The sequence below is a fragment of the Lucilia sericata genome, unplaced genomic scaffold (assembly GCF_015586225.1).
Source record: "Lucilia sericata isolate MDLA Ls3-8-SP2 unplaced genomic scaffold, ASM1558622v1 Contig000144F_arrow, whole genome shotgun sequence".
Taxonomy (NCBI): domain Eukaryota; kingdom Metazoa; phylum Arthropoda; class Insecta; order Diptera; family Calliphoridae; genus Lucilia; species Lucilia sericata.
Window position 1 is genome coordinate 318227 of NW_023994176.1, and position 24321 is coordinate 342547.

General features: G+C 32.1%; 4 protein-coding genes across 4 annotated transcripts in view; 3 read left to right on the forward strand and 1 right to left on the reverse strand.

The window, feature by feature from the left end:
* Positions 1 to 24321, reverse strand: part of LOC119601138 (chromatin-remodeling ATPase INO80) — a 94888-nt gene that overhangs the window by 61611 nt on the left and 8956 nt on the right. Inside the window, exons 6-10 of the mRNA XM_037951898.1 lie at positions 22414 to 22614; positions 22173 to 22353; positions 21767 to 22107; positions 19947 to 20208; positions 19718 to 19885 (exon numbers count right to left, since the gene is read on the reverse strand). Of these exons, the coding sequence (XP_037807826.1) occupies positions 19718 to 19885; positions 19947 to 20208; positions 21767 to 22107; positions 22173 to 22353; positions 22414 to 22614 (1153 nt within the window). The remainder of the gene's footprint in view (positions 1 to 19717; positions 19886 to 19946; positions 20209 to 21766; positions 22108 to 22172; positions 22354 to 22413; positions 22615 to 24321) is intronic.
* LOC119601140 (putative serine protease K12H4.7) lies at positions 1438 to 3221 on the forward strand. Its single transcript, XM_037951901.1, has 5 exons — positions 1438 to 1680; positions 1749 to 1930; positions 2000 to 2467; positions 2534 to 2703; positions 2759 to 3221. The coding sequence occupies exons 1-5, from the start codon at positions 1459 to 1461 to the stop codon at positions 3154 to 3156; spliced, it is 1440 nt and encodes a 479-aa protein (XP_037807829.1). The 5' UTR covers positions 1438 to 1458; the 3' UTR covers positions 3157 to 3221.
* LOC119601139 (putative serine protease K12H4.7) lies at positions 3505 to 6461 on the forward strand. Its single transcript, XM_037951900.1, has 5 exons — positions 3505 to 3739; positions 3802 to 3983; positions 5156 to 5623; positions 5689 to 5861; positions 5925 to 6461. Exons 1-5 carry the CDS (start codon positions 3512 to 3514, stop codon positions 6320 to 6322), a joined length of 1449 nt encoding a protein of 482 aa, XP_037807828.1. The 5' UTR covers positions 3505 to 3511; the 3' UTR covers positions 6323 to 6461.
* Positions 15904 to 19680, forward strand: LOC119601144. The gene is made up of 2 exons (XM_037951906.1): positions 15904 to 17108; positions 19567 to 19680. Exons 1-2 carry the CDS (start codon positions 16056 to 16058, stop codon positions 19576 to 19578), a joined length of 1065 nt encoding a protein of 354 aa, XP_037807834.1. The 5' UTR covers positions 15904 to 16055; the 3' UTR covers positions 19579 to 19680.

Here is a 24321-nt window from a genome sequence, read left to right on the forward strand (position 1 = left end):
TTTAATAAGATTAAGTATTTAGTATGACGTAATGTTTTGTAAGATGTAGTCTTCAGTAAGACGTAGTCTTTAATAAGATGTTGTCTTAAGTTAGACGTAGTCTTCAGTAGGACCTAATCTTTAGTAACACGAAGTCTTTAATAAGATGTAATCTTTAATAAAACGCAGTCTTTAGTAAGAAGTAGTCTATAGTAGGATTTTGTCTTTGGTAAAATGTTGTCTTTAGTAAAACGTATTCTTAAGCAAGAAGTAGTATTTAGAGATTAAAGTAAGACGAAGTCTTTAGTAAGACGTAGTCTATAAGACAAAATCCTCAGTAAGAAGTAGTGTTTGGCAGGACGTAGTTATTAGTAAGATATAGTCTTTAGTAAGACGTATACTTCAGTTAGATGGAATCTATAGTAGGACGAAGACTTTGGTAGGACGTATTCTTAAGTACGACGTAGTCTTTGTGAAGATGTTGTCTTTAGTAATACGTAGTCTTTAGCAAGACGTAGTTACTTTAGCGAGACGAAGTCTTTAGCAAGACGTAGTCATTATTAAGACGTTGACTTCCTTAAGACAAAGTCTTTAGCAAGTTGTTGTCTTTAGTAAGACGCAGACTTCAGCAAGACGTAATCATTGATAAAACGTAGTCATTATTAAGTCGTTGTTCATTTCATTGCCGCAAAGTTTTTAATAAGACGAATTCTTTAGTACAACGAAGTCTTTGGTTAGATAAAGTTTTTAATAAGACGTAGTCTTTGGGAAGCTGTTCTCTTTAGTAAGACGTAGTGTTTAGCAAGCGTAGTGTAGCCTCCGGTAAGTTAGTGTTCTAGTCTGGTAGACCGGAGGTGGTGGGTTCGATTCCCACCGAAGGCACTGGTTAAGGAGCGCATAAAAGGCCCGATGGAGGCCTAGTTGTATTCCTACAGATGTGAAGTATATACATCCTCTTTTCAAACTAACTAACTAGCAAGACGTAGTCATTATTAAGACGTAGTTACTTTAGCAAGACATAATCATTATTAAGACGTAGACTTTAGTATAGTAGTGAGATGTTGCCTTTTAGTAAACGGTAGTCTTTAGCAAAACGTAATCATTAATAAAACGTAGTCATTATTAAGACGACGTTGTTTTTTCCATTATTTTGGATATTATCAAATGTAAACAAAAAATTTTTCTTCAACAACAGCAATTCAATACGTCAAATTTCAAATCTTAAGATTTTACCAATTGATTACTTTCAACAACTTAATATATATGTTTTTTGCTTTAAATCGAAAATATAAATAGCAAAATACCAATAGATAAGAAATAAATTGATTACCACAGATAAACTATGGTGAACATTTTATCATAGTATTAATCATAAATTAACTTTACGCTCGCAAATCTTATCAAAATTCAAATTTATGACACTTGGCCTTTAAAATTATAAAACGCTACCCATTCCCATTGACCAATGCATTTACAAAAATGAAATTCGCGCTAACGGTTGTGGCTATTTTAGCCCTATTAGCCTTGGCTAAGGCTCAAGAGGATGATGTTAAGAAAATACCCGGGTTTGTGGAATCGTTAAAGAAATTACAACGAGGTCCTCCCGAAGTAGTGTCACACAACCGTGCGGCTGTGGAAACTAAATGGATTGAACAGAAATTGGATCATTTTGATGAGAGTAGTGAAGAGACTTGGCAAATGGTGGGTTTTTAAGGAAAATTTAATCAAATTATGGAGTTTTTTATCGCTTTGCTGTTGAAAATTTTTAGCGTTATATGGTAAATGAAGAACATTTTGAAGATGGCGGTCCTATATTTATTTATTTGGGCGGTGAATGGGAAATTTCTCCCGGTAATATTCAATATGGTATTATCCCCGATATAGCTAAGGAACATAAGGGTATTTTATTCTATACTGAGCATCGTTACTATGGTAAAAGTAGACCTACCAGGTGAGATTTATATTGAATTGAAAATAATACAAGTGATCTAAAGCTTTAACTTTCTTTCCTTCATTTCAGCAATATTTTAGTGGAAAACCTTCAATATTTGCATGTCAAACAGGCTTTAGCCGATTTGGCCCATTTCATACGCACCCAACGCGAAACCGATCCTCGTTTGGCCAACTCTAAAGTTATCATTTCCGGTGCTTCTTACTCTGCCACAATGGTCGTATGGTTTAGCAAACTCTATCCCGAATTGGTTAATGGTGGTTTTGCCTCATCGGCTCCTCTTTTCGCTAAAGTTGATTTCAAAGAATACAAAGAAGTGGTAGGCAAAGCATTACTCGAATTAGGTTCCCAGCAATGTTATGATCGTGTTCAAAAGGGTGTAGCTGAACTAGAGGGCATGTTTGCCGGTAATCGTTCGGCGGAAGCTAAAGCTATGTTGAAATTGTGTAATTCTTTTGATCATAATAATGATTTGGATTTGTGGTCTTTATTTAGCACCATTTCCAATTTATTCTCCGGTATTATACAATATCAACAGTAAGTTTTAAGGATTTTAGGTTGTAGTTCTAAAGGAAAATAATGGTGTGTGTATTTTTTCTAAAGGGAAGGTGATGTGCCTTATGTCTGCAGTTATTTAATGAGTTTTGAGGATGATTTGACTGCCATAACAACATTCTTTTTGGATCAGTTGCGTGTAACCAGTGGCTGTGTTGATGTTAGTTACAAGGGTACTTTGAGCTATTATATGGATTCGACTTATGTCTATGGTGCTTGTAAGTATTTATCTCGAAAATTTTCTTTAAAATTTTAAATATAATTATCTTTTAGCTCGCCCCTGGTACTTCCAAACCTGCAATGAATATGGTTGGTATCAAAGTTCTGCCTCTAAGAATCAACCTTTTGGCAGTAAATTCCCTGCTTTGTTGTATACCATTATGTGCCATGATGTCTTTGGTTCCAAGTATACCAATGAAAACATTCATAAGTTGGTAGATGAAACTAATGCCTTCTTTGGTGGCATGAATCCTAATGTAAAGAATGTCTATCAAACTCATGGTGCCTTAGATCCCTGGAGTACCATGGGTCATGGTGTTGCCGAGGGTGCCTCGGTTATACCTCGCGCTTCACATTGTGCCGATTTTGGTTCTATTAGCTCATATGATAGTCCCGAAATGCGTGCCTCTAAGGAACGTTTAGTCGAATTAGTACGTGAATGGTTGGCTTAATTTCAAATAATAAATAAATATTTATTGTTAAGTTTTAATAATAAAATTAATTTTCTAAAATCGTGTTTCTATTTGTTTTCATTATTAAGGTCATTTTCTTGTTAACGTAAAAATAAAACTAGTAATACCAAAATTCCAAATGATAAGAAAAACTAGATTATTATAGTTATTAAATTCAGGCGAAAAATTGTGTTATATCAATGTATATAAAACATTATAAATTAAACAATATGGAATTAATCTTATCTCTATGAACTAAACAATTTTCGGATAATCTATTCTGGGCCTAAGCAATAAACTTTCCAAAAAATTATAAAATACTTTTAGCTGACCATTATTAGTCTCATTTAACAAAATGAAATTCATCTTAACGGTTGTGACCGTTTTAGCCCTCTTGGCTTTAGCTAAGACTCAGGAAGAGCAGGTGGGTCTTGAAGAGGTACCAGCCTTTGTGAAGTCTTTGGAAAAATTACAAAGAGGTCCTCCCGAAATTGAGGTACACAGCCGGGCAGCTGTTAAAACTAAATGGATTACACAAAAGTTGGATCATTTTGATGAGGAAAATGAAGAGACCTGGCAAATGGTAAGAAAAATTTAACAAAAAGAAAATATTTTTCAATATTCAAAATGTTCTTCTGATTTTAGCGTTATATGGAAAATGATCAATATTTTGAATCGGGTGGCCCTATGTTTATTTATTTGGGTGGTGAATGGGCCATTTCTCCCGGTCGCATACGTGAAGGTATTATACCCGATATGGCCAAGGAACACAAGGGTATGTTATTCTATACTGAGCATCGTTATTATGGCCAAAGTAAACCAACCAAGTAAGTTTTAAAAAATAACGTAAATGGAAAAAATCATCAAATTAAAAAAAAAAGGATCAAAATTTTGGAACAAATTTTAAAAAAGAACAAAAATAATAGTGCCACATATATTCGTTTTTAAAAAAGTTTAAAATTTTCGTTTATAAAAAATTCTATATTTAAAATAAGCAAGTGAAAGAAGACAAACATTTTGACATAAATTTTGAAATTAACTTCGAATTTTCGAGTGAAAATTTTGAAAAAAAAAAAATAAATTTTAAATTTTTCTTGAATTTTTTTTCAGTTCGAATTTTAAAATTTCAGCTAAAAATTCAAAAATATTTTAGATTTATAGCAGATTTGTAATCAGTTTGCCAAACTTAGTATTTTGACACATTTTTCGAATTTTCGAAATTAAATTCAAATTTTCGAAATTAACTTCAAATTTTCGAAAATTGTCTAAAAAGTGAAAATTTTGCAATTATTTTTAAAATTTATTAACAAAAATTATATAATTTTGAATTTTTCTTCAAATTTTTAAATCGAAAATCGAAAAATAATTCAAAAAAAAATTAAGTTCTAATTTAATAATTTATAAGTAAAATTAAACTTTTTTTCAACAAATTTAGAATTTTCGAAATTAACTTCGAATTTTCGAACATTATCTAAAATAGTAAATTTGAAAATATCTAGCTTTGAAAACTTTAAGAAAAATAATAAAATTTTTCTTCTTACATTTTTTAAAGTTCGAAAATCATTAAAAGAAAAAATTTTAAGTTCAAACTTCGAAATTTTTTGAAATTTGTTCTATTTTAATAATTTATAAGTAAAATTAAACATTTTCGCACAAATTACGAATTTTCGAAATTAACTTCGAATTTTCGAATATTATCTAAAAAGTGCTAAATTTGCAAATAGCTTCGAAAACTTTAACAAACTCAATTAAATTTTAGATTTTTCTTAAAATTTTTAAAGTTCGAAAACCATAAATCGAACCAAATTTCAAAAATTTTAAGTTCGAATTTCAAAGATTATAGAAAACTGAAGAAAAATAAAATTTTATACCAATTTAATAATTTATAAGTAAAATTAAATTTTACTTAAATTTAAAATTTTCGAAATTCGAATTTTCGGACATTGCCGAATAAGTTCCAAAATTTTAACATTTTATTTCTTTTCTTTCTATTCCCAAGAAACATTATGGTAGAAAACCTCCAATATTTACATGTCAAACAGTCCTTAGCCGATTTGGCCCATTTCATACGGACCCAACGTGAAACCGATCCTCGTTTGGCTAACTCTAAAGTAATCATATCGGGTGGTTCATATTCAGCCACCATGGTAGTATGGTTTAGTAAACTCTATCCCGAATTGGTTAATGGTGGTTTTGCCTCTTCCGCTCCCATTTTGGCTAAAGTTGATTTCAAAGAATACAAAGAAGTAGTAGGAAAAGCTTTACTCGAATTGGGTTCCCAACAATGCTATGATCGTGTACAAAAGGGTATAGCTGAACTAGAAGCCATGTTTGCCGGTAATCGTTCGGCTGAAGCCAAGGCTATGTTGCAGTTGTGTAATTCTTTTGATCATCATAATGATTTGGATTTGTGGTCTTTGTTTGGTACCATTTCGAATATATTTTCGGGTATTGTACAATATCAAAAGTAAGTTTTTTTGGAAATTTATTAAATAGAAATTTTTAACTAAAAATTAAATGTTTATAAAACAGAGAAGGCGATGTTCCCAGAGAATGCAATTACCTAATGAGTTTTGAGGATGATTTAACTGCCATCAGCAAATTCTTTTTGCGTAATCTGGCCAGTAAAAAAGGTGGCTGTATTGATACCACTTATAAAAGTACTTTATCGTACTATATGGACTCAACTTATGCTGCAGGAGCTTGTAAGTAATAATTCGCAATACTCCTTAGCTTTTTAATAAACATATTTCCCAAAATTTCTTTAGCCCGTCCCTGGTATTACCAAACCTGCAATGAATATGGTTGGTATCAAAGTTCCTACTCTAGAAAACAACCTTTTGGCACTAAATTCCCCGCTTTGCTTTATACCACCATGTGTTACGATATCTTTGGTTCCAAATACACCAATGAACACATTAACCGTTTGGTTGATCAAACCAATGAATTCTTTGGTGGCATGAATCCCGAAGTTAAGAATGTCTTTATGTCTCACGGTGCCTTAGATCCCTGGAGTGCTATGGGTCATGGTGTGGCTGAGGGTGCCTCGGTTATTCCACGTGCCTCGCATTGTGCCGATTTTGGTTCTATTAGCAATTCGGATAGTGCTGAAATGCGTGCCTCTAAGGAACGTTTAGTCGAATTAGTACGTGAATGGTTGGCTTAAGTCGGGAAGTTCAGAGAAAAATACAATTTTTTATATTAAAATAATTGTATGAATGGATTTCTCTTGGGTTTGGCGCCATTTTTTTTTATTTGTACATATATTTTGTTGTTCTAAATATACAAAAAAATATGTATAATAACTCTTATCTGTAAATATGATTTTTTTTCGGTCATTTTCTGGGTAGTTGGTAAGTAGTACAAAAGTGTGTAAGTATTCCTTTTAATCTTTAGAAAAACGATTTTGGTTTTCCAATATTTGTATTAGTAATCAATAAAATTGTTTTAATCTAAATGATGCTTATCTTTAACTAGTTAACACGAGTTAAGTATTGCTTAATATACAATCAATTGATATTAAATGATTTGACAATATATTAACAATCTTTATAAAATTGAGTGATATAGTAAATAATCAAAAGAAAATTTAACAACAATTCAAAATAAAGCAGCAAGTTTATCGACAAATTTTGGCCTAAATTTCAAATCGATTTCCCATCGATTTTCTTTAAGCTTAAACGTGAATTTCTTAAATCATGTTAAAAAAAATTCGAAATTATTGTAAACTAGCTATACCCAGTGTGCTTTGCTACCCTAAAAGCAATATAAATAAAAAATCTTCTTAATAATTTTGAAGATTCTAACTGTAATGTTTTCCAGAGATACAATTTTTCCGAACGTTAATTAAGATTTTAATGTAATCGATGACAAATTTAAAAAAAAAAAATCTAATATTTTCCCAGATATACGAAATTTTGTATTTAATTCATATAGGGGGTGTCATGTAGAATTTTAAGATTCTAGCTCTAATAGTTTCTCAGATATACGAATTTTTTATTTAATTCATATGGGAACTCACAACCCCCAGATGAAAGTCCGCCCTTTTTTTCTTCAAAATGTTCATATGTCTAATAAAGTTCTTCGTGCTGCTCCCCTCATGGGTAGTCCGCCAATTTATTTCCCAAAATGTTTACATGGATGTTAAAGTTACTCGTGCAAATTTTTAATATTCTAACTGTAATATTTTCCAAGATAAACGAATTTTTGTATTTAATTTATATGGGAGGTGCCATGCCCCCTAATGCTAAGCCGCCCACTTTTTGTCTTAAATAATTATATTGATACTAAAGTTGCTCCGACAAAATTTGAAGACTCTAACTATTATATTATCTCAGATATACTAATTTAATATTTTCTTAATATGGGCGTGGCACGTCGCCCACATGAAATTTCAACATAAAAAGTAGCCTATAGTTCCTTCCAGACATACAGGAAGAAACTGTGAAAATTTCAGGAAAATCGGTCCAGTCTATAAAGTACAAACAAAAAAAACATACATACATACAAACACACTTTCATTTTTATATATATAGATAACTAAAAAACTATTTATCAATTAAATATTCATTTAGTTCTCATCAAATAAATCCTTCTTTATTCCTGGTGTGAATCATTCTTTTTATTGCCAAAACCCTTAAAAAATATTTAAAAATCATGTTTTTCTGCAAAAAAAAAAAAAAATCAAATATTTTAAAGGGATTTTTAAACAGACAAAACTTATAAAAACAAAACTCACTTCTAGCTAAATTTATTTATATGGTGAAATACTACTTAAATCATTTTCATTTCTTGTTTTTTCACTTAAAGTATTTTTCGGTGTTTAAAAACATTTTTGCTTTAATTTCGTTTCTTTTTTTCCCCCTTTCAGCTTAAATAAGTTTTAGGAATTCTTTTAACTTTAGGTATTTTAAAAAACCATTAGCATAAATGATCTAAATACATTTTAAATTAGGCAAAAATGTCTATTTAAACAAAAAAATTTTTATAAATGTATGTATGTATATTTAACCATAAATATGTTGTTGTAATGTTTTACTTGTTTTTATTGATATTTAACTAATGAAATGTGAAATTTATTACTAAAAAAATTAACAAGTACTTGATTGGTCGTAGACAATTGTTATGCATGTCTTGCCAATGCTTTAAAAAAAACACAACTGTCTTCTTTGGCTGCTTTAAATTTAAAAGATTTATGACATTTTATTAAACCACAAACCAAATCCCAAAGTCCGAAAATACCAGCAAGAATTTGGTGGTCATAAACGCAGTCAGTAGTCTAATTATTAATGCAAGACAAGTTTTATAAAGCACCGAAAATAAACAGATCAATTTGATTTTTAATGCCATAAAACAAAAGAAAAAACACATATCACGCAATTTAAAAACAATTTTGGAAGATTTTGAACTTAAACTGCTAAAATGATTTCACTTCCAATCAAAAAATGATCTATAACTGAACTGAACTAGAACTGAACTAGAACTGAACTAGCACTGAACTAGAACTGAACTAGAACTGAACTAGAACTGAACTAGAACTGAACTAGAACTGAACTAGAACTGAACTAGAACTGACTAGAACTGAACTAGAACTGAACTAGAACTGAACTAGAACTGAACTAGAACTGAAACTAGAACTGAACTAGAACTGAACTAGAACTGAACTAGAACTGAACTAGAACTGAACTAGAACTGAACTAGAACTGAACTAGAACTGAACTAGAACTGAACTAGAACTGAACTAGAACTGAACTAGAACTGAACTAGAACTGAACTAGAACTGAACTAGAACTGAACTAGAAACTAGAACTGAACTAGAACTGAACTAGAACTGAACTAGAACTGAACTAGAACTGAACTAGAAACTGAACTAGAACTGAACTAGAACTGAACTAGAACTGAACTAGAACTGAACTAGAACTGAACTAGAACTGAACTAGAACTGAACTAGAACTGAACTAGAACTGAACTAGAACTGAACTAGAACTGAACTAGAACTACTAGAACTGAACTAGAACTAGAACTGAACTAGAACTAGAACTAGAACTGAACTAGAACTGAACTAGAACTGAACTAGAACTAGAACTGAACTAGAACCGAACTAGAACTGAACTAGAACTAGAACTGAACTAGAACTGAACTAGAACTGAACTAGAACTGAACTAGAACTGAACTAGAACTGAACTAGAACTAGAACTGAACTAGAACTGAACTAGAACTGAACTAGAACTGAACTAGAACTGAACTAGAACTGAACTAGAACTGAACTAGAACTGAACTAGAACTGAACTAGAACTGAACTAGAACTGAACTAGAATTGAACTAGAACTGAACTAGAATTGAACTAGAACTGAACTAGAACTGAACTAGACATAGAACTAGAACTAGAACTGAACTAGAACTAGAACTGAACTAGAACTAGAACTAGAACTGAACTAGAACTGAACTAGAACTAGAACTGAACTAGAACTGAACTAGAACTAGAACTGAACTAGAACTGAACTAGAACTGAACTAGAACTGAACTAGAACTGAACTAGAACTGAACTAGAACTGAACTAGAACTGAACTAGAACTGAACTAGAACTGAACTAGAACTGAACTAGAACTGAACTAGAACTGAACTAGAACTGAACTAGAACTGAACTAGAACTGAACTAGAACTGAACTAGAACTGAACTGAACTAGAACCGAACTAAACTAGAATTGAACTAGAACTAAACAAAAATTGAACACGTTCTGCGATTTTATTACCCTCCTCTAACGTCTCATATTCTTGTGGAAAACTATGACTACTGCCTCAAAAATTCCTAAACTTTAGGATACTCGTCTAAAACAAACGAATACAAAATATGTATTTATGTCCCCCAAACGAAGATTATCTTGATCATACCGCCTGCCATTTATTTTGGTAAAAATATAAAAAAACGACAAAAATTGCATACTATGGCATTGAAAAAAATTTGTTTAAATCTTGTCAAAACATGATTTAAAACGTTGCAAAATTTGTTCACACCACCTTCACTTAAACTACAAATAAAACATCATCACCTCCATGAACACACAACATCGTCGACATTTAGTGAGCGAACAACAAGGATCTGTTTGAAAAAAGAAACAAGCGTTTCTTCCATAGAATTATAAAGGCAGCATTTCAAAACATGGTAACTCTCTACGTATGAGTAAATGCCTGAAAGAAATTTGCACGATATTGAGATTGGCTATTGAAGATAAGGAAATGTTAAAGACAACAAAATATATATATGAGTATCTAGATACAAACTCGTGTGTGTAACAAACAAAAAAAAAATGTAGAAAATAAATATCTTCTATTACTCTAGCTAAAGCAACTAAAGGTGTGAATTTCAAAGTACTCAAACAATAAAGAGTAAGACAAGGAGTTTAACACCAAACCAAACACTGATTTATAAAATTTGATAAACAAAAAATCATCAATTGAATACGAAAAAAAATAGCAACATAATAAATCACTTATAAGTTGAAGGAGGGAGTGATGTGAAGAATTAACAAATTTCACATAATGTTAAAGACAACCAGAAAAATGCTTCATAATTTTCATACAATTAACGTGTATTTAAGGTGGCTTAGGAATAGAGGAAGATGAATTTGACTGCAAACATAGTGTGTCATAAATTATGGGCTCATTAGTAGTTAAAGTTATTCAGAGGACAAAGAGTCATGAAGGGAGATAAAATTAGTATATCATCGCTATTTATTTCCCAGTTCAAAAATAAATGTTCATGAACTATCAATTTATTTACTGGGTCTTTAAGAACGATCGAAGTCCAACACAAACTAAACTAGAACTGAACTAGAACTAAACTAGAACTGAATTAGAACTGAACTAAAACTGAACTAGAACTGAACTAGAACTGAACTAGAACTGAACTAGAACTGAACTAGAACTGAACTAGAACTGAACTAGAACTGAACTAGAACTGAACTAGAACTGAACTAGAACTGAACTAGAACTGAACTAGAACTGAACTAGAACTGAACTAGAACTGAACTAGAACTGAACTAGAACTGAACTAGAACTGAACTAGAACTGAACTAGAACTGAACTAGAACTGAACTAGAACTGAACTAGAACTGAACTAGAACTCAACTAGAACTCAACTAGAACTGAACTAGAACTGAACTAGAAATGAACTAAAACTGAACTAGAACTGAACTAGAACTGAACTAGAACTGAACTAGAACTGAACTAGAACTGAACTAGAACTGAACTAGAACTGAACTAGAACTGAACTAGAACTGAACTAGAACTGAACTAGAACTGAACTAGAACTGAACTAGAACTGAACTAGAACTGAACTAGAACTGAACTAGCACTGAACTAGAACTGAACTAGAACTGAACTAGAACTGAACTAGAACTGAACTAGAACTGAACTAGAACTGAATTAGAACTGAACTAGAACTGAACTAGAACTGAACTAGAACTGAACTAGAACTGAACTAGAACTGAACTAGAACTGAACTAGAACTGAACTAGAACTGAACTAGAACTGAACTAGAACTGAACTAGAACTGAACTAGAACTGAACTAGAACTCAACTAGAACTCAACTAGAACTGAACTAGAACTGAACTAGAACTGAACTAGAACTGAACTAAAACTGAACTAGAACTGAACTAGAACTGAACTAGAACTGAACTAGAACTGAACTAGAACTGAACTAGAACTGAACAAGAAGTAAACGAACTGAAATATAAATGATCTGGAAAGGGTTTTCCCCAAATCGAAAAACTTTATTGCATAAATATAATCGTAACCGTGAAAAGAACTTAACATTGCTATTAATTTCAATTTTAAACTAAAAACATAATTTTCCTAATATATTACATTATCCGATATCGTTTCAATATCTGGTATTTGCAATAAATTATTAATTAATTTTCTATATTCCGCTCCCGTCCGTGTATCCAAAAATATTTCTCTATTGGCGCGAAAACCATAATCAGAAGTCAAAACTTTATAGTCCAAAGATTCCATAAACTTGGTAGTATTAGGCATTGAAACCGGCAGACATTGGACACTAACTTCACCGCGTACTTCATCGACAACATCGATCCTTTTCACTTTTAAAACTTTAGCATCACAATCCAAATTTTCACGAAATTGTTTGGAACTTAGTTGCAGGTATTTCTGAGGAACTATCGCTTCAATAACACAACAATGACTGAAATGCTGAAGAACAGGAGCAAATTGTGCCCGCACTGGATGCATTACTTTGTCTACAATAGAAAGTAAATGGGGAAAGTTACAGGTGCGTACGGTGCATAAAATGAAGACCCTTTGACGGAGTTGTATTTGTAGAAGATGTAGAATTTTCTGTTTTGAATTATAATTTTTTATGTTTTTTATAACCGAATTAATGGTATCCCAAGAAAATTTTTCCTGTAAAGCTTTTTCAATGGCATTGGCCAAAAGTTTATTGGTAGTGGCATCTGGAGATTTACCCAGAATGATGGCTTGTCTTATTTCCAGACTAAGGTGATCCAATTTGTTTTTAAGGTTATAGGAGTTTGTAGAGGGATTAGGTATCGTTTGGTGGTAAAATATTTGCTGCAGTTGAGGGTATTTGATTTCATCAGTTATTAAGGATTTAGAAATACTTTTGGAAACTGTTTTTATTACTGAACAAAGTTTTGAATCAGTTGAATAATTTATGTTATCAGGTCCAATACGATATTTATCCAAAGTGGGGCATGATTCCAACTGCAAATCTTTTTTGTTGCTAAAGTCAGCATTATTTAATTTTATTACACTTTGTTCCCCAGGCGTTAAAGTTTTATCTGAATCATCTTGTTTATCCGGTATTTTACAACATTCTGATTCAGCATTCAAATTTTGAACCTTGAGAACTTTTTCCTTAACTTTGAAAGAATTGCAATTGGTTTGTTTATTCTCAATGTTTTTCTTAAAATTCCATTGCGATTTTTGCATGACTAAATTAGGCTTTGGGTTACTAAGACCAGCTTTTAAAATTCTCTCAGGAATTTTCTTAGTTGTTTGACCACTCATCCTAGAATTTTGTTTTATTTCGCCAAAACCTTGTTTACTTGTCTGTTGTATATTAGATCTATTTGTCAGTTTAAATTTTGGACAATATTTCCTTTGCAATCTTTCATATTCCTCATTTATAACTGCATCACCCGAAGTTCTCTTTTTACTGCCAGTTCCTAAACTAGCATAGACTTGTAGCAGCAAATCTTCTTGTCTTTTTATAAAACCACTATCAATTTTATAAGATTTAGATTCCGATAATCTTGGTAAGTTGCGGTAAATGCTGGGGTAATGTTTGTTGCTTGAGCGATTATTTTTCTGAGGCTCTTTTGCCCCCAAAACATTTTTGTTTGCTTTTGAATTAATGGTTATGGGCGACAGTCTGTAACGATGTACATTATTGAAAATTTTAAAACCGGTAATTTACTTGAAGAATTCGGATACTGTTGATTTGTTATTAGTTGAGGCATAATTTAGGAGAATTTTGATGTAGTTTTTTTGATAAAGATTTCTGTTACACGAAAAATTTATTTAACTTATTGAAAATTGTTCAATAATTTACAAGTACTTGAGTATAATTTTGTAAAATTTAATTTCAAATTTTGATGTTTTCTTTTCTCAAATTTTTAGAAAAAATCCAATTGCCAAAAATTTGTGTTAAAAACAGTTTGAAGGAATAAAATGGAACAATAGAGTTTACTTTCTTACTTCAACAGAACTCTTCGAAACTAGAACTGAACTAGAACTGAACTAGAATTGAACTAGAACTGAACTAGAACTGAAACTAGAACTGAACTAGAACTGAACTAGAACTGAACTAGAACTGAACTAGAACTGAACTAGAACTGAACTAGAACTGAACTAGAACTGAACTAGAACTGAACTAGAACTGAACTATAACTGAACTAGAACTGAACTAGAACTGAACTAGAACTGAACTAGAGCTGAACTAGAACTGAACTAGAACTGAACTAGAACTGAACTACAACTGAACTACAACTGAACTAGAACTGAACTAGAACTGAACTACAACTGAACTAGAACTGAACTAGAACTGAACTAGAACTGAACTAGAACTGAACTAGAACTGAACTAGAACTGAACTAGAACTGAACTAGAACTGAACTAGAACTGAACTAGAACTGAACTAGAACTGAACTAGAACTGAACTAGAACTGAAGTAGAACTGAACTAGAACTGAACTAGAACTGAACTAGAACTGAACTAGAACTGAACTAGAACTGAACTAGAACTGAACTAGAACTGAACTAGAACTGAACTAGAACTGAACTAGAACTGAACTAGAACTGAACTAGAACTGAACTAGAACTGAACTAGAACTGAACTAGAACTGAACTAGAACTGAACTAGAACTGAACTAGAACTGAACTAGAACTGAACTAGAACTGAGCTAGAACTGAACTAGAACTGAACTAGAACTGAACTAGAACTGAACTAGAACTGAACTAGAACTGAACTAGAACTGAACTAGAACTGAACTAGAACTGAACTAGAACTGAACTAGAACTGAACTAGAACTGAACTAGAACTGAACTAGAACTGAACTAGAACTGAACTAGAACTGAACTAAAACTGAACTAGAACTGAACTAGAACTGAACTAGAACTGAACTAGAACTGAACTAGAACTGAACTAGAACTGAACTAGAACTGAACTAGAACTGAACTAGAACTGAACTAGAACTGAACTAGAAACTGAACTAGAACTGAACTAGAACTGAACTAGAACTGAACTAGAACTGAACTAGAACTGAACTAGAACTGAACTAGAACTGAACTAGAACTGAAACTAGAACTGAACTAGAACTGAACTAGAACTGAACTAGAACTGAACTAGAACTGAACTATAAACTGAACTAGAACTGACTAGAACTGGAACTAGAACTGAACTAGAACTGAACTAGAACTGAAACTAGAACTGAACTAGAACTGAACTAGAACTGAACTAGAACTGAACTAGAACTGAACTAGAACTGAACTAGAAACTGAACTAGAACTGAACTACTGAACTGAACTAAGAACTGAATTCTAGAACTGAACTAGAACTGAACTAGAACTGAAACTGAGAACTGAACTAGAACTGAACTAGAACTGGAAACTAGAACTGAAACTAGAACTGAACTAGAACTGAAAAAAATCTAGAACTGAAGCTAGAAACTGAACTGAGAACTGAAATCTAGAACTGAACTATAAACTGAACTAGAAACTGAAACTAGAACTGAACTAGAACTGAACTAGAATCTGAACTAGAACTGAACTGAAACTGAAGCTAACTGAACTAGAACTAAACTAGACCTGAAACTAGAACTGAAACTAGACTGACTGAACTGACTAGGAACTGAACCTAGAACTGAACTAGAACTGAACTAGAACTGAACTAGAACTGAACTAGAACTGAACTAGAACTGAACTAGAACTGAACTAGAACTGAACTAGAACTGAACTAGAACTGAACTAGACTGAACTAGACTGAACTAGAACTGAACTAGAACTGAACTAGAACTAAACTAGAACTGAACTAGAACTGAACTAGAACTGAACTAGAACTGAACTAGAACTGAACTAGAACTGAACCAGAATTGATCTAGAATTTAAATAAAGCAAAACAAATATGCTTTAAAAATTTGTAGAAATGAATCAAAACAGTTGGAAACTCTAGCTCCAATAAATCACAAAACTATTTCAAATATCAAAAGTTTTGATACAATACTAATAAAAAATTAATACAAAATTAAACAGTTAAAAAAAAATTAAAATTATATTTACTGATCAAAGAAAAAATGCAAATTTAAAGTCATAGAATTTTGGCCTTATCCATTCTTATATTTAAGCGCAGTGATAAACGCAACATGCAAATCAAAAATGGCAGAAAGATGATGCATTTTAAGCGAAAATCGGAAACTCAAATCAAATCGAAAGAACAAAAACTCAACATTACTTTAAAAAGTAACGAAAAACAAAAAACAACTAAAAAGCAACATTTTAATAACAATACCTTTACAACGAACAAAAGAAAATTACAGTTACGCCTGCAAAATACCAATAAACTTACAAATTTCTATCCCTTTTACAAGAACAAATATCAAAATAAAGTTAAAACTTTAGATAAAAATATCCGTAAGTTTCCCTATAACAATGGAAAAAATTTGAAAAATAAGCAGGAAACTTTAACAATTTTAAACCAAACGTCTCCAGAATATAAACTAGCTCAAAGATTACAATTGTTAGTCAAAGCTGCTGATATTGTAAGCTCTCGAGAAAACCCGAAACTTAGATATATTATAGCTAAAGCCTTAAAGGAAAATATACCCTGGAGTAGTATTGAATCAATATTACAAGAATGTTTTGGCCAGAAAAAAATCGACAAAAATTTTTATCTTTTGCAATTGAGTTTCCACAAAAAGGTCTCTCTTTTATTGAGTGTACGGGCCACCAGTATTATTTTATTTAAGAAATCCTTAAGGTCAATTATGAAAAAGTTTAAATCTTGTTATGCAAATGTTTTAGAACATTTTAATTACAATTGTAAAGTAGAAGCCTTGGCTTCTTTTAAAACTGCTTTGAAATTTACAAGTTTTGAAAGGCAATTATCTCAAGATGCTATGGAAATTCAAGCAGAAGCAGTGGAAATTATGGATTATGAAACGGGGGGAGTTAAGTTTCAATGTCATCCTTTACAACTCCCCAAAATGGTGGAAAAGTTGGAGAAAAGAAATTATAAAATTTTGTTTACTGATTATGGTTTTCAAGCTTTGGATAGAGTTGCATTGGTGGGGAAAGAGCGTGGGGAGTATGGAGAATTTTTAAATTATTTGTTGGAGTTTAAAGAAATTGAACAATATTATGATAATTTTTTTGTGGAAGAGTTAGAAAAAACGGAGGAAATGGATAAAATAAAAATGGTAAACAAATAGAATTGTTCAAATTGTTCACTTTGAACAAAACTAGAACAGAGCTAGAACAGAACTAGAACAGAACTAGAACAGAACTAGAACAGAACTAGAACAGAACTAGAACTGAACTAGAACTGAACTAGAACTGAACTAGAACTGAACTAGAACTGAACTAGAACTGAACTAGAACTGAACTAGAACTGAACTAGAACTGAACTAGAACTGAACTAGAACTGAACTAGAACTGAACTAGAACTGAACTAGAACTGAACTAGAACTGAACTAGAACTGAACTAGAACTGAACTAGAACTAGAACTGAACTAGAACTGAACTAGAACTGAACTAGAACTAAACTAGAACTGAACTAGAACTGAACTAGAACTGAACTAGAACTGAACTAGAACTGAACTAGAACTGAACTAGAACTGAACTAGAACTGAACTAGAACTGAACTAGAACTGAACTAGAACAGAACTAGAACAGAACTAGAACAGAACTAGAACAGAACTAGAACAGAACTAGAACAAAACTAGAACAGAACTAGAACAGAACTAGAACAGAACAGAACTAGAACAGAACTAGAACAGAACTAGAACAGAACTAGAACAGAACTAGAACAGAACTAGAACAGAACTAGAACAGAACTAGAACAGAACTAGAACAGAACTAGAACAGAACTAGAACAGAACTAGAACAGAACTAGAACAGAACTAGAACAGAACTAGAACAGAACTAGAACAGAACTAGAACAGAACTAGAACAGAACTAGAACAGAACTAGAACAGAACTAGAACAGAACTAGAACAGAACTAGAACAGAACTAGAACAGAACTAGAACAGAACTAGAACAGAACTAGAACAGAACTAGAACAGAACTAGAACAGAACTAGAACAGAACTAGAACAGAACTAGAACAGAACTAGTACAGAACTAGAACAGAACAGAACAGAACTAGAACAGAACTAGAACTAGAAGAGAACTAGAACAGAACAGAACTAGAACATAACTAGAACAGAACTAGAACAGAACTAGAACAGAACTAGAACAGAACTAGAACAGAACTAGAACAGAACTAGAACAGAACTAGAACAGAACTAGAACAGAACTAGAACAGAACTAGGACAGAACTAGGACAGAACTAGAACAGAACTAGAACAGAACTAGAACAGAACTAGAACAGAACTAGAACAGAACTAGAACAGAACTAGAACAGAACTAGAACAGAACTAGAACAGAACTAGAACAGAACTAGAACAGAACTAGAACAGAACTAGAACAGAACTAGAACAGAACTAGAACAGAACTAGAACAGAACTAGAACAGAACTAGAACAGAACTAGAACAGAACTAGAACAGAACTAGAACAGAACTAGAACAGAACTAGAACAGAACTTGAACAGAACTTGAACAGAATTAGAACAGAACTAAAACAGAACTGGAACAGAGCTGGAACAGAAATAGAACAGAAATTAAAACAGAGCTTGGATAGTGGTGAATAGTTTACTAAAAGTTTTTAAAATAATGTTCAACATCTTACTTCCGCTTTACTAAGTCTTGAAGAACACATTTGTCAATAGCATCTTCTGATATTTAAACAGTTTAATTGCTTTGTTTTTATGGGATTGAAATGATTTTCATTTTTTGTTTTTCTTAAAAATTTTTGCTAAACATTAAAAAGACATTTTCTCGATAAATTCCCATACCAAATGAACACAAAATAAGAAACAATTTTCAATGTTAAAAACATGTTAAATTTCTTTTTAAAATCACAGTCTATAAATCAAAGATTTTTTGCTTTAAACCAAAATCAAATCCTCTTATAAATGCCGTTTCCTTTTATTAAAACAAAAAAAACTTTAACAAAAAGGTGTTTTATTGCTTTAGAGCGAGAAAGAGACGAGCTTTAAAAGAATTGAGAGTTTAATAATAAATTGGAAGTTAAGTAATGGATTTATAATGTTTGTTAGTTGAAATAAATTTTCTCATGTACGTAGACAATTCCAAAAGCAATTCTGTAAAATGATTCCTTTAAAACTCTGCTACCTTTTTGCTTTATAGTCGCTGCTTAAATTTTTTGTTTTCCGATCAATTTCATTCTCATGTAGGTCCCATTTTGTCGTTACGATTATGTTCACAAGTTTAGCGACATTGTATTGTTTTTAGAGTTTGATTTTGTCAGCAACAGCAAAACAAAACGATTTAAATCGAATTGAAGCAACAGTAGTAGTTGCTCCTCTACATCTGTTGTGTTCCTTTGTGTAATTGTTTGTTGCTTTTGTTGAAATTTGACTTTAATATTTCATTGTTGTTTGTTCACATGATTATAAACCGTGTGTGAGTTATTTTTTTTTTTTTTTTGCAACAAATAATGCCGAGAACGTCAGATGTACGTAAAAGAAGTTTAACAATGTTTGTTAAAGTTTGCCAAACAAGAAAATCATTTGTACAATTTTTGTTCTTCTTCAGCAACAACTTTAAAAGTGTAAGAATTTTTCGACTAATTTTTAAGAAAAATTTCCCACAAACAAACATTTAAGTAAAATTTTTGTCACAACTAAATATTCAGAGATCAAAAATTGTCGCCAATTTAGAATTTATTTCAAAATTTCAAACTTACCGTATCAGCTGCCGTTAAATTAATACCCAAACCACCGGCACGAGTGGAAAGCAAGAAAACAAAGATATCCTGGCGAGTTTGAAAATCTGCCACCATATCACGACGTGCTGAAATCTTACTGGAACCATCTAAACGCATATAACGATGTTTGCGATGCCACATATATTCCTTAAATAAAAATTAAATATTTTAAAATTCTTTACATTTGGAATACAATTTAATTACTCACCTCTAATAAATCTATCATTTTGGTCATTTGTGAGTAGATTAGAACACGATGTCCTTCAGCCTTGAGACGTGTTAATAAACTATCTAATACAGCTAATTTACCAGCATCGGATATAAGAGTTTCCTTGTCGGGTATTATAATGGAGGACCAACCAAAACGTGGTGCAGCCAATTTGAAGGAGTTATCGACCAGCTGTAAACCCTCTGGATTTTCACAGTGTTCATGGCGAATGTTATACCAAGCAGCGGCACGACTTTCACAACTGGAAATTCCAAAAAAATATTTAATAAGAATTTTCAATTTAAGAAAAATTTCAGATTTTAGTTTTAATATTTTGCACATTTTATACCAAAATCTTCGGACAATAATAATTATGCGATAAATATCGGTGTTATTTATTCGAAAATTTGTCTTCAAAATTTTTAAAAATTTTGGATCAAAATTCGAATTTTATTTTTATTCAGTTCTAGTTCAGATCTAGTTCAGTTCTAGTTCAGTTTTAGTTTAGTTCTAGTTCAGTTCTAGTTTTGTTCTAGTTCAGTTCTAGTTCAGTTCTAGTTCAGTTCTAGTTTAGTTATAGTTCAGTTCTAGTTCAGTTCTAGTTCAGTTCTAGTTCAGTTCTAGTTCAGTTCTAGTTCAGTTCTAGTTCAGTTCTAGTTCAGTTCTAGTTCAGTTCTAGTTCAGTTCTAGTTCAGTTCTAGTTCAGTTCTAGTTCAGTTCTAGTTCAGTTCTAGTTCAGTTCTAGTTCAGTTCTAGTTCAGTTCTAGTTCAGTTCTAGTTCAGTTCTAGTTCAGTTCTAGTTCAGTTCTAGTTCAGTTCTAGTTCAGTTCTAGTTCAGTTCTAGTTCAGTTCTAGTTCAGTTCTAGTTCAGTTCTAGTTCAGTTCTAGTTCAGTTCTAGTTCAGTTCTAGTTCAGTTCTAGTTCAGTTCTAGTTCAGTTCTAGTTCAGTTCTAGTTCAGTTCTAGTTCAGTTCTAGTTCAGTTCTAGTTCAGTTCTAGTTCAGTTCTAGTTCAGTTCTAGTTCAGTTCTAGTTCAGTTCTAGTTCAGTTCTAGTTCAGTTCTAGTTCAGTTCTAGTTCAGTTCTAGTTCAGTTCTAGTTCAGTTCTAGTTCAGTTCTAGTTCAGTTCTAGTTCAGTTCTAGTTCAGTTCTAGGTTCTAGTTCAGTTCTAGTTCAGTTCTAGTTCAGTTCTAGTTCAGTTCTAGTTCAGTTCTAGTTAGTTCTAGTTCAGTTCTAGTTCAGTTCTAGTTCAGTTCTAGTTCAGTTCTAGTTCAGTTCTAGTTGAGTTCTAGTTCAGTTCTAGTTCAGTTCTAGTTCAGTTCTAGTTCAGTTCTAGTTCAGTTCTAGTTCAGTTCTAGTTAGTTCTAGTTAGTTCTAGTTCAGTTCTAGTTCAGTTCTAGTTCAGTTCTAGTTCAGTTCTAGTTCAGTTCTAGTTCAGTTCTAGTTCAGTTCTAGTTCAGTTCTAGTTCAGTTCTAGTTCAGTTCTAGTTCAGTTCTAGTTCAGTTCTAGTTCAGTTCTAGTTCAGTTCTAGTTCAGTTCTAGTTCAGTTCTAGTTCAGTTCTAGTTCAGTTCTAGTTCAGTTCTAGTTCATGTTCTAGTTCAGTTCTAGTTCAGTTCTAGTTCAGTTCTAGTTCAGTTCTAGTTCAGTTCTAGTTCAGTTCTAGTTCAGTTCTAGTTCTAGTTCAGTTCTAGTTCAGTTCTAGTTCAGTTCTAGTTCTTTCTATCCGAAGGATTTAATTTTTAAAAATTAAATTTTCGAAAATTTCAAATGAAAATTCGAAAATTTCAAATGAAAATCAAATTCGAACATATATTACTCACTATAGTTGCCTTTTGTAGGCATTTATCTTATGATTCAAACCATATAAAAATCTAGGCATCTCCAATGGTTCACATTGGTAATACTGAGGCAAACGTTGTTTATGCTCAAATTCTGGCAGTAGTCTTAAAGGTTCTTTACTAAGTTTTTGTTTATTTGCCGAATTGGCAGCGGCAGCATTTATAATCAATTCCGATTCAGCTTCGTCTAACATTTCATTTTTAATATCAGCCTCTTCAATATTTTGTTTGTATTTACTGCGTATAACGCGATGTTCGATGGTTTCTTGGATGTTGTAGGTTTTGTAATCGCCATAAGCGTAAATGGTGCTCTCGGTGGAAGTCTATTCAAAATTAATAAAAGGATAAATAGAATACATGTAGAAATCTTGGATAGATTTAAACTCACCCTTCCCGTAAACAACAATTGTCTTATAACACTATCTTCCATTAAATACTCTTTATTTAAGGGATTCTCTAAAGTGGGTTCTAACAATTGCATTTTCGTTGAATTATAATAATCTGACCACCATTGCCGTCTATAGGCCCATAAGCGGTAGAGTAATACTTTTTTAAGGTAATGTTGTAATCTGAAAACATGACAAAGTTAGTTATAAATATTTTCTTATTAATAACTAAAGTGAACTTACAATGTTATTAAGCCATTTATGGTGGTATCCTCCATATCTTTAGGAGAGAGATCACATAGACGGGTAAAACTAAAGCAGCCTTCATTATTAGCATTCAAATCCACATAACGTTTATAATATTCATTGGGTTTTAAATCAGACTTATCTTTCGGTTCTTTAAACATGGAATGATGCAGGTGATCGGATTTAAAAATGGAAAAGCTGAAAGAAAATAAAATAGTTAAAACCATTCATTAACTTAAATTGGTATTAAATATATAAATTAAGGTTTTTTAGAAGTAATTCCATATTGTAAAATCATATCGAAACATTCAGTGACATCACAGTGAATAACTTTTAATTTAAACTATACACAAAATTTTTCATATTTCAAAAAAAACAGAAAATATGAAGACGTACACATTTATATGTATGTACTACATGTCGATATTTGTTTCTCCGAACACGCCTCTTGTTATTATTAGACAACGTTTTAATCTGCATCTGACTCATACTGTTTATTCCTTGCTTAACTTTTTTGATCAATTTAATGTAATTTAAATGCTAATAGAAAATTTATACCCTACTTTAGGTATAAAACAACCTAGAAGTTGAACAAGAACCGAAATAGAACGGAATTAGAACTGAACTAGAACTGAACTAAAACTGAACTAGAACTGAACTAGAACTGAACTAGAACTGAACTAGAACTGAACTAGAACTGAACTAGAACTGAACTAGAACTGAACTAGAACTGAACTGAACTAGAACTGAACTGAACTAGAACTGAACTAGAACTGAACTAGAACTAAACTAGAACTGAACTAGAACTGAACTAGAACTGAACTAGAACTGAACTAGAACTGAACTAGAACTGAACTAGAACTGAACTAGAACTGAACTAGAACTGAACTAGAACTGAACTAGAACTGAACTAGAACTGAACTAGAACTGAACTAGAACTGAACTAGAACTGAACTAGAACTGAACTAGAACTGAACTAGAACTGAACTAGAACTGAACTAGAACTGAACTAGAACTGAACTAGAACTGAACTAGAACTGAACTAGAACTGAACTAGAACTGAACTAGAACTGAACTAGAACTGAACTAGAACGAACTAGAACTGAACTAGAACTGAACTAGAACTGAACTAGAACTGAACTAGAACTGAACTAGAACTAGAACTGAACTAGAACTGAACTAGAACTGAACTAGAACTGAACTAGAACTGAACTAGAACTGAACTAGAACTGAACTAGAACTGAACTAGAACTGAACTAGAACTGAACTAGAACTGAACTAGAACTGAACTAGAACTGAACTAGTACTGAACTAGAACTGAACTAGAACTGAACTAGAACTGAACTAGAACTGAACTAGAACTGAACTAGAACTGAACTAGAACTGAACTAGAACTGAACTAGAACTGAACTAGAACTGAACTAGAACTGAACTAGAACTGAACTAGAACTGAACTAGAACTGAACTAGAACTGAACTAGAACTGAACTAGAACTGAACTAGAACTGAACTAGAACTGAACTAGAACTGAACTAGAACTGAACTAGAACTGAACTAGAACTGAACTAGAACTGAACTAGAACTGAACTAGAACTGAACTAGAACTGAACTAGAACTGAACTAGAACTGAACTAGAACTGAACTAGAACTGAACTAGAACTGAACTAACTGAACTAGAACTGAACTAGAACTGAACTAGAACTGAACTAGAACTGAACTAGAACTGAACTAGAACTGAACTAGAACTGAACTAGAACTAGAACTGAACTAGAACTGAACTAGAACTGAACTAGAACTGAACTAGAACTGAACTAGAACTGAACTAGAACTGAACTAGAACTAACTAGAACTGAACTAGAACTGAACTAGAACTGAACTAGAACTGAACTAGAACTGAACTAGAACT